The 11,187-nt window shown below is 29.1% G+C and overlaps 2 protein-coding genes across 2 annotated transcripts; one reads left to right on the top strand and one right to left on the bottom strand.

The window, feature by feature from the left end:
- The first annotated feature begins 518 nt into the window (after positions 1-518).
- On the top strand, positions 519-1,752 carry LOC132917299 (uncharacterized). The gene is made up of 2 exons (XM_060977980.1): positions 519-1,031; positions 1,123-1,752. Exons 1-2 carry the CDS (start codon positions 868-870, stop codon positions 1,481-1,483), a joined length of 525 nt encoding a protein of 174 aa, XP_060833963.1. The 5' UTR covers positions 519-867; the 3' UTR covers positions 1,484-1,752.
- Positions 1,753-7,462: 5,710 nt separating this feature from the next.
- LOC132918038 (cuticle protein 8-like) lies at positions 7,463-10,303 on the bottom strand. The gene is made up of 2 exons (XM_060979092.1): positions 10,192-10,303; positions 7,463-8,194 (listed from the first exon to the last, which is right to left on the bottom strand). The coding sequence occupies exons 1-2, from the start codon at positions 10,201-10,203 to the stop codon at positions 7,748-7,750; spliced, it is 459 nt and encodes a 152-aa protein (XP_060835075.1). The 5' UTR covers positions 10,204-10,303; the 3' UTR covers positions 7,463-7,747.
- Between the last annotated feature and the right edge of the window lie 884 nt (positions 10,304-11,187).

Raw genomic sequence — 11,187 nt, 5'->3', positions numbered from 1 at the left:
TCATCTCCGTTCAGAATCGTTTTTCGTATACAATGATACCCGTCATTGCATTCAAATTTAACACATCCATTATAGTGGCCAGTGACCTACTCTACATCTCTACTATACAGCAGAGCGATACCCATTTGCCCACTTTTTAGTTATTTTAGTCGTTGATATCGGTCATAGAATTATTATATTATTACATACCTATAATATCTACAATATTATTAACTGTCCATACTTGTGGAAAAAACACCGTTCAGGTGCGTTCCATCCCGTATTGAGCACTGATGAAATGATAATAAATAATAATAATACCTTTTAATTTAATAATATTATATCATATTTTTATGAACAATGAACAATAAAATATATTATAGCAAAATCCTGGATGTCATCAATGACGGACGACGGTACCGGTAACTACCGTGAACGTGATGTCGAGTACGGTGATGTTGGTAACACTCAACTCGCCGATGCCCTTTAAATTTTAATATCGTCTAGCTATCAACAATAAACGTTTTGCGGAGTGTACGTTTTTACTATTTCCATTACGATCACGATTTAATACAATATAATATTATGGTATTTTCTTAAGGCTTGGCATTCATAGATCAATGTGAATATCATAAAGTACAAAATAATCCATCTTGCCATAGATAATATAGTATCTATGTGTATTTTTCCCGCTTATCATTCAACATATGTTCGTGTTATCACGACCGAATTCGTGATCGTGAGTTAAAAAAAATCTATAAGCCAAATACATCGAAAACGGTGTCGTTTTCTTTCTTGGCCGGTCGTCTTCCAATCTATCTCTTGTACCTTCGATTCTTCATTGCGAACGAGTTATAAATTTTGACGATCAACTCACGAGCAGCCACCATGTCGTTATTCAGGTACTCGTATTACGATACTCCGGACGGCAAGGACCTCGTAAAAAAACTGTTCTACACCAACAAACAAGTGTCCATCATTGGGTTCGGGCTGGCGACATCAGAGATCATCCTGGTCAGCAAACCTTTTGGATATATGAACACCGCATACAGGTAATAACTGTTGCCTTTGACTGTAATAATGCCTTCGTTTTTGCGTATAACGTTGTGAAGATCTGAAGATTGTACAACAATTGATTTTCAGGTATGGCCAGTTGATGGGACCGATGTTAGCTGCCACAACAACGTTCTGTGTAGTGACTCACGTCGCCACCAACTTACGTGGCAAAGATGACATGGTGAACTATGCCATTGGTGGTTTCTCCAGCGGTATACTAACAGGCATACTGATAAAACAAAAAATGCTTGGTTTTTGGATGGCAGTCTCGATGGCATGTATCGGTGCAGCCAAGAAGCATTCAAAACTTAACAATTATGAATTCTATCCCACTTCTCCTCAAGTTCGTAAACCAATATACGGAGATTTCAGAACGCCATACAATAATTGGACTTTATATGAACATCGACCAAAAGGATGGTTAGCTGCCGAAGAACGAAAGCAATAAATAAAAGTGTACCAACAGCAGTTCATATTAATGCAATAAGTATGTGAGTTTACAATTTAAGTAGTTATGAAACATTATTGATAATATGTTTTGTTTGTTATATAGTGTTTGATTTGAATTACAAATACATATTGATAAAACATAATTTTGTTTCATTTGCATTAGACAGTTATTTTTTTTATAAATACTTGTATAAAAATTTAAAAATTGTTCAAGATTATTATATAACAAAAAAAAATTGTCTAAAATACAACCATCGTTTATTTAAATTTGATTTTTGACTTATTTAATTTTACTTTAAAAATATAACTAAACATTTTTTAACTTTCCTGTATCACAGGTATTAAAATAAAATCTTTTAGTTTTTATAAAAATTTAACTAGTTCAAAATTATTTTTAAATTTAACATTTTTGTGTGGATCTTATATTTCCTAGTTTGGGTTATTAAATGTTTATTACTTTTATAAGACATAAATACTTGTATCTTGAATTCCAAGATATTTTAGGTAATGATTCTCATTTATAAGAATACCTAGAGAATATCTATAAAATATTCAAATAATTATAACTATTATATTATATTATATATAATATAACATAATAGTATAGATTCTATAACATTTTTTACTCTGAATATCCTGCATAATGAACGTGTTTAATTATACAATACAATGTATAACTTATACTACTAGAATATAGGCTCTGATAAATTAGAGAGCTGTGGTGACCCATTGAAATAGATGAAATAGGAAGGTTTGTTGTTCGATTAAAGTTTATGATGTTTAATTTTATATTACTAGTATTCATGGGACTTGACCTATGAATGAACATTTGTTTGCTGTTATGTTGTCTAAAATCTATAATAACCATATATTTTCAATGCAAATTCTAAATTTTTATTAAGAGTAATATAAATAATGTAATTTTTTAAACAACCTTTTTAGTAACAATTAAGTATTTTAGTTTTATTTTAAAAGATAATTTTATTTAATTACTTTTTCTCTAATACTAAGTTTTACAAACTTACATCAAAATTGTTCATGACCCACTGCTACCCTGTATTAAATAAAACAATTTTTTTGACCATTGACTATTGAGTAACAATGCAGAAATTATTGTTGAATTTAAATTATTATCATTAATATCAAAAGTATTATTATAGAAATATTTGAATTTTGTTTATTTTAGTTTTACTATTAGATACAATAATTTATAATTTTCCTTAATAATGTCAAAACTTAAGTCTAAATAACAAAAATTGTTTTTGTTATTTTTTTTATAATAATATAATAACCATAGGTTTTTAAAAAAAAATAATATCATATAAAAATTTTTACTATTATAATATTTTCAATCATCTTAAAATTAGCTTATCTATATTAAAAAATAGATAAATACCAACTTTTATAATACACAGTACACACAGTTATTTTAATTATTGAATAGGCATTTCACAATATACTATCTATAAATAATACATTATATATTATATAAGTATACTGTACTCTGTACTATTACATATATTATTTTTAAATCTCTTAGAAAACTTTCCGATTTAGATTTATGCATTATTATAAGTTATAGCTAACTATACAAATGCCTATTATTGTATGCTAAGTTATTTATTTTGGATTAGATAATTAGTGGTTACTTACATTGTCATTTCCTTTTGTCTCAAATGTGTTTTGGGAATAAAATATGTAATTTACTTCTTTTATTTTATTTTATTTAATACTACAACATATGAATACGAAACCATGTTGACATGTTGCTACATCTTAGAAATTAGATTATGCTTTATACATTACTATAATATATACTAGTTTTTTTTATAATAATTAGTAATTACTTTCTTTTTCAAAAACATTATAAAGCTAAACGTATATACCTACATGTAGGGTAAACAATGAAATTAACATAACCATGTGTAAATCATGAGAAATGTTCTCATCATTCTATTTAACATTTTATCGTCATACCCGTATGTGTTGAGTCAGTCTTACGAGCATAACATAAATTTGCGTTCAGTGGAATTCATTTTATGCTGTTTGCTTTAATATTAGTCAATTCACCTATTATCAAACTTAATCTAATAATCTCTTATGGAATTGCATAGGCTTTTATCAATATTTTAATTTTTAAGCGAGTTACGATAATTTTAAAGTTTTAATATTTTAATAATATTATATTACTCACTATAACTATTATTTGTATGCCTTTCGCCAACCTCCCCCTTTCATGGGACTTTATTTTTAGTATACATTTGTATAATAATATAATTATCAAATTAACATTTAATAAGATAATAAATTACTTAAGCGTTAATAAAACAATTCCACGCAGACATGCAGTTAATTAATGGTTAGCACTGTGGATAACTCTCCCTTATTACTACCGAGAATTGTATTAAAAATTGAATCACTGTCCCTTGGTTAAACCTCAAATACGCTGCAAACTATTTATTCACAAATTTATTGAAGTAAATTAAACGGACGCGCATTTTTACCCGATGAAGAAATTAATACGACGAAGACATGACCTTATATTATTATTTTTATATAATGATTTCGTACGAAATAAATCATGTCTTGGACTCTGTCGAAATGATCAAATGCATTTATTTTATATGATTTGTCGGTCGAGGGGTATGTGAGAGGAAACAAACATGAAGAAACGCATTGCAGTATGCAGATGATAGGTAATGGTGAGAAATTGTATATTTTAATGTATTATTATTATTATTATTTATTATTAAATAAATATCAGATAGTGTATGCAACTCGCAAATTCTTTTTAATGGAACTTTGTGGTCTTGAGCTGTAAAATGTGTTATACATATATTTCTATAATATATTATTATGTATAAGGATAAATAGCAACAACACGTGTATGCATAAAATTAGTTTGCACAGAAACGGTGGACGTGATTAATCTGCGAGGGAGATCCACTCGCGTGAACATTACAATACTTACTCTTTGGCTATTTTCCAGAAATATGAAAGTCCGTAGAGATTTACAATGTAACGCGCATAATTTCACGATAAAACAACGTTAGTTTTTGGCTTAAAAAAGCGCAAGACGATATGATATTAATATATTATATATTTCGTTCACGACCAAGACGGTTATTTTACTTTTATTATTTTATATATATACATTTTTTTTGTGGGGGTGCATAAATACTTACAGATATTATGAAATATGAAATACAACTTCAGGTTTTTTTCTAATCTTCGTACATATTATAAATATTCGATTTTGTACGATATATAAATATTTATATCTACTGAGGCACAGACTATAAGGATGACAAAAACATTTTATGGGTTACGGTATTTGTCTTTCAGAGAACGAATGTGTTTTCACACCGTTTGGGTAATACACCAGATTCTAACAAAATTCAATACTAAGGGTTTCGGAGCCAACGCGTTTATAGTATAAAACTTTCCCTGACAAGACAAATTTTACACCTCGTGAATTAGATTTCAAACATTTTGTTTTTACTTGAAAAATAAAGATTGTATTAGACTATGATTAAACTAAATATTCAGAAATTGTAATAAATGTTTATAATATAATATCATAAACTACGTGCGATACTAGTATTTAATAGCACGACTATGTAAGAAGTATATCGTCGTTATTTTTTATTATCGTTATGTTTATATATATTTTCTTTTTTTTGAGGTATTTCAAAACTTACTACCACGTCTTCTGAATACATAACCTAATTAAATGGTGAGAATTCGATAGTAATTTATTACATAGCCATTGCCAATTACTATATAAATTTAATATCTTATGTGAATTGTGTTTTAACAAAAAATTACATATATTTTTTTTTTTACATTAAAAATATATACGTAATATTTATATCAACATATAATGTTAGGTAACTAATTTAATATATAGTTAAGCAAGTTGGTTGAAATCATTTTAACACTAAGTTAGCTTTTATAAACAGTTATCATTGTGTTATAATAATGAAAATATTTGTAGGTATGTTTATTGGTAGGTTTTTTGTCATACTATTTTATCGTTAATTATATTTATATACATTTTTAAAATATTTCTTTTTCGTGGATAATTTTTTAAAATAACATGGTGTTTAGACTAGGATCTTAAGACCCAGTAGTGTAGTTATGGGAGGAGGGGGGTAATGGGGATATATCTCCCAGGGCCTTTTTTTTTATATAATGTTTAATGCGTTGAATTGTACTCAATATAAGATTATTTCATTATACAATTACTCACATTATGTTATATAGTCACGGATATAATATTTCCCGTCCTTACCTTGATTCTCAAACTATATCTAAAATAAAAATAAAAGATCTGTAAGGGAAAGGCGAATGTTAATGTAATAAATTATATACCCTCCCTGTACAAAATCATAATAACGTCACTGTTAAGACTCCTAAGTTTTAGTTGTTCGCCGGTTCGCCCCGATACACATTATAAAGATATAATATATTGTATTTAAAAGGTAAAGACTATATAGTCAGTTATAGGAGTAACAACGGATCAAATATATGCGAAAATTGCTTCTCATTATGTAAACGATAATGAAAAAAAAGGGAACGAGTGAATTGTGATTAAAGTTATGGTTTATAATTCAGATTATTTAAGTTATTTTTGAAATATTTAATACAGTACAAGTTTACTAACTACTTTAAGTCATAACTTAAGTATTTTATTATAGGTAGAATCATATAACAAGAGTCTGTACGACTATAAATAGTTTATTACACTTATTCATAGTTGTATAACATAGATAAGTACCTATAGATAACGTTTAAGCGTCATAACAAGGGGAAAGTTATAAATGATCTTCAGACTTGATATTTAAATCTTAATTGGTCAACTATCGTAAACTATACATTTTAGAATTTCAAATTTTGTATTTTAACTACTAATTTAGTTCGAATTAAGTGTATAATAAATAATAATGTATAAAAATGTTCGGTTATTTCTACCGATTCATTCGCACATTATCCTATTTGTGAATTATCAGGAATATTATACCACCACAATATATACAAAAGGGTACGCACGTATTTAATACACACACAAAATGCTCCACTTGTCATACCTCAGCTCTCGGTTGACATTTAACATTTTAACACCACACAGATACGCATTTGTCGTTTAATGTGTTAAGGTATTATATAGATGTCGGAGAAACTCGTATGTATTTGACGTATTACGTACCAGCCTATAATAGTTAAATTAATACAATGTGCACATATTTTATTATAATATATCGTATTATTTTGTTGTATTATACGATATTAAATTTATTCAATATCGTGCAACCATATACGGTATTTATTGCCTTTTTAACGTTTCACTTTCTAAGTGTAATTTAAATTTTAAATCAATACAAGTGTAATTACTTATTGCGTTCTTTAAACAATTAGGAGCAAAGTTCAGTGTAAGTTGAGCAAATCAATAATATATTTTTGACTCACTATAGTATAATATGCATACTGTCATCCTATATTTATACTTAACTCCATCAGTGAAATGCGTATGTATATGTTTCAAACTTGAGAGGTTTTAACTTGTACGGCAATTACATATACAACTATATATGGTATATAAGTTACTGGCACTAAATACCATAATATATCTTACTTAAATTAATTACGAATTTTAATTTTTATGCATATTAGTTACTTTTTTGTTATCTTCTCAGTTCTCTGCTGTAGTTTAAAATGTGGCGCTAAAAGATGGGTTTATTACTATTAGGTACCTATCTGCTATGATGTGCATCACATATTCACATAGCTACAATGTACAAAGTCAATTGTAAAGTGCAATCCCTCGTTCAAATTTTTATTTTGTTAATAGATTAGGACCAATATAATATAACATATTTTCTATACTTGACGTCCAATTGACGGTAATACATTATTGTATTTTTTGGAGAAAAACGGATCAATCACAGTTTCAGGTAAATATTATAACGCGTTATAATTATTATTATGATAAGTTTTTTATTCGACAAACGAGTTAGGTAATTATTTTTCGCATAACATGATACATACAGCAATAGACACTACTGACTAGGATGTATTTTTATGACTAAAATCACCAACATTATCGTTTTATTGTTACGCACCGGCAACAAAGGAGACGACAACAAAAACAACAACAATATAGCCGCAGCACGATAACGAGTTAATCGGTAAATTATTATAAATTGTGATGCGATAACAACATACGAATGACACGACATAGGTAGTATCATTTCGGGTTTTTTCAATAGTACTTTAGGTAATTCGACGGCTGTTGCTGGTAGTAGCCGACGTCCGCGTGCGACTGATGATCGTAATAGTGTTTGGGCGCTTCGATTTTCTTGACAACGGCGTTAAACCCGTGCACGCTGTCAGCCGTGTACTCGACCACCCGGGTGGAACCGTCGGGTTCCACCAGACTGTACGATCCCTTGACGTTTCCGTTGCCGTCGCTCTCTTCCTGTTGGCTCTTGATATCCTGCGTGTGCAGATCCTTCACGCCGTACTCGAAACTGTATGGGGTGGCGGACTGTGAGGAGTGGGCGTAGTCGCTGTAGCTGTGTTGCAGTTGTCCTGCCTCACCGTCGTAGCTGACGTCATCGTCGTTGTCGTAATAACTCTTGTACTCCGGCGGGTAAGCAAAGACCATGTGGCCGAACAAAGTCGCGACGGCGGCGAACACTACGATCAACTGAATAAAAAAAATAATATACGTTTCAATATTATACAACACTATAACTGATCCTGTTGAATATACGCGAACTCCTACACGTCCTATTTTTAACGCGGTCGTTTGGGTGGTTTTTGATAATATATATATATATATATAATACAGTTTTAAAATTGTATCCAATCAAAATAATTATTTTATTATATATGCAGATAATCAACGGCAATATTGTACTAATAAAAAATTATTCGTCTTTTGTGAGCTAACGAGAATCCGTGCAGTGCTAGCCCCCTCTTTAAAATTCAAAGTTCAATAAATTTACTTCAAAGTGTATATCACCCAGTATAGGATATCTTATATAAAACGTGTACCGAATTTCAAAACCACGAGCGCGATAGACTGTCAGGACTTCCCTTTAAAATATATACACTGATTATCACGATAAATAATAAGTTAAGTGAAAATTTAGTTACGAGCTTGGGCGAACTGGGCCACTGGAATGTTCTGACCAGTGGCGTATTTTATAAAGGAAATATGCCCTTTTTTAATTGACGGGCGTAGTTCTCCCCCTCCCCCACACTAACATAACAACCCATGGAAAACCACAGGATTATGGCCTATGGGTATAATCGATTTGACCACTGAGCAAACCTCTGCTACATCAATGCATCAGTTTTTTTTTACCCGATCTGGTGTTTCGGAATTGATCCGAGACTAATGAAAACATTCCACATGGCCACATTTAACTCCCAAAATTGCATGAATACTGGAAATTTTTTACCTTTGACACTCTCCTACTCCACCCCCGAGTACTAACAACACAAAATTTTACAACAGAAATCACCCTCAAAGTGAAAGATTAAAGCATTTTTACTGCTACAAAATTTCATAACAGAGAAATATGAAAAAACATATCATTCTATAATAAATATATTTATCGCTCCGCTCAAAATGAAATATTGATTGCTATGATATATTTGGATATAGTTTTTCTTAAAAATTACCTTACGGCTATTAATATTATAGGTAACGTGAATCACTAGTTTTTAACATTAATTTATTTAAAAAAAAAAAATTTATTATTATATTATTTAATGTGTAATGTGGGTACGCAAAACTACGATAGGTATACATGTATATAGTATTTTTCAATTAAACGTAAAATATGATACATATTACATATTTAAACTATCGTACCGAATGCGTTTCTAAATATATCATAGTACATTTTTCAAATTATTTTATTTTGAAAATACGTATATAATAATACTATACGCATAACCTACATTCCTAAACTATATTAATATCATCATGATAGCCATATAGTTTTATTTTATTATGATATTTAATATAATTTTATGAGGAATTAATCGTCCCTTTACCAAAAAATATTATTTTAAATATGTTAATAAGCACTAATTAAACCGTTTAATTTATGAGTGATAATATATATATATTATGGAAATTCTCTTTGAGATTTCCAGTTATTTACTTAAAATTGATTGCCGTCTTTACAGTAATGATACTCCTAATTTGGTATATCTATATAGGTATATTTGGATTCTTAACTGACCATATCCCCATGGGTATGTGACTTGCTCAACTTTTATTAATAATTTAATAAATGATAAAATAGACTCTCCACTCACCAGTTTTAATGTCTCAAATTCTTTTTAAAATTCCTACCGTTTCTCACGTTATTCTATTCTTTTTCATATAATATTTTTATTGATTCCTATTCTAATTTAACCTCTCTTCTTCGTGTTCATAAATAATTAAATTAGTTTATGAATGAATCGTCTAATTTAATTAATACTTATCACTACTTATAATTGTATTAAGTGAACATGATACTTTAAAAAGTTAATATCAAACCTGTTATTATCAAACTAATATAAAATAATATATTGTAATGAACAATTAAAACTGAGATGCAAATATAAAAAAAGTTAAATAAAATGAATATCAATAAAAAAAAATGCCCATGTCAAAGGGTAAAAACGATTTAATAATCTTACCTTAGTAGCCATTTTGAAAATGTTGTACACTTCAATTGTTGGTGAGCTGAATGTAAATCTTTATTTTACACAATAAATCGAAAAAGAAACACTGATGTATATTGAAAGTTTGTTTACAGTATTTATACTACAATTTCTATATCCCTCCCACTGGATCGTTCACCTAGATTCTTGGACTAAAATTATGTAGTCCAATTACATCAGCTCATCATTATGAAAAAGTTACACAAAATAATCGTCTTCCTTGATTACATTACCTATGTATAAATGTTGCATAATGTATTAATTAATTGTATAGTACATTAATTAGCCTTTTTTTGTAGTACAAATATTTTTTATTAATTTATTACGATAGGTACATATAGGACACAATATGCGTAAATAATTTATGCCACTATTGATGATTTTAATGAAGCTATTTTAAATGGTACCTAATTGCTTTGTATGCTGTTTAAATTATTTTTTACAATCATTTTAAAATTGTCTAAACATAATATGTAAGTAATTATTCCATAACATTTATTCTGGGTTGCCGAAAATAAGTCAACTTTGGGCATAATATACTCGTAGCTATAAAAAAATAATTAACTCGACAAGATTTTAATATTATAGATGCGTGTTAAACTGTTGTACTGATTTCGTTTTTCTATCGTGATTATTCATAAATCATAAGTGATTAGTCAAACGATTGTTCATTTTAATTTTTGATATTGGATACACGATGCTGCGATATATACGATTTTAAAGAGGTTTTTAATGAATATGACAGCAAACCTAACCGGGCCACATATAGCTACCAAAAAACTACAAATATTATGTTAACAGAGCGTATAATACCATGTACCCGCTAAAACATCATGTACACGAAATTATTATAATACGAACACGGCGCGTGCTTTTCATCATATACAGCCAATTGGTTTGTTGGCGGGCAGTGTGGCTACCTACAATAGTGGTATTATTTACCCTGAACTCGGCCGCCCGTCGGACCATAAT

This window comes from Rhopalosiphum padi, chromosome 1 (genome assembly GCF_020882245.1).
Source record: "Rhopalosiphum padi isolate XX-2018 chromosome 1, ASM2088224v1, whole genome shotgun sequence".
Taxonomy (NCBI): domain Eukaryota; kingdom Metazoa; phylum Arthropoda; class Insecta; order Hemiptera; family Aphididae; genus Rhopalosiphum; species Rhopalosiphum padi.
Note: the sequence above shows the minus strand (reverse complement) of the source record. Positions and strands in the feature narration are given on the sequence as shown.

What these genes read in the sequence shown, in the direction of transcription:
- LOC132917299 (XM_060977980.1), top strand. Translation starts at nt 868, where the DNA reads ATGTCGTTATTCAGGTACTCGTATTACGATACTCCGGACGGCAAGGAC. An exon ending in TATATGAACACCGCATACAG is followed by an intron (nt 1,032 to 1,122) that starts GTAATAACTGTT and finishes ATTGATTTTCAG; the next exon opens with GTATGGCCAGTTGATGGGAC.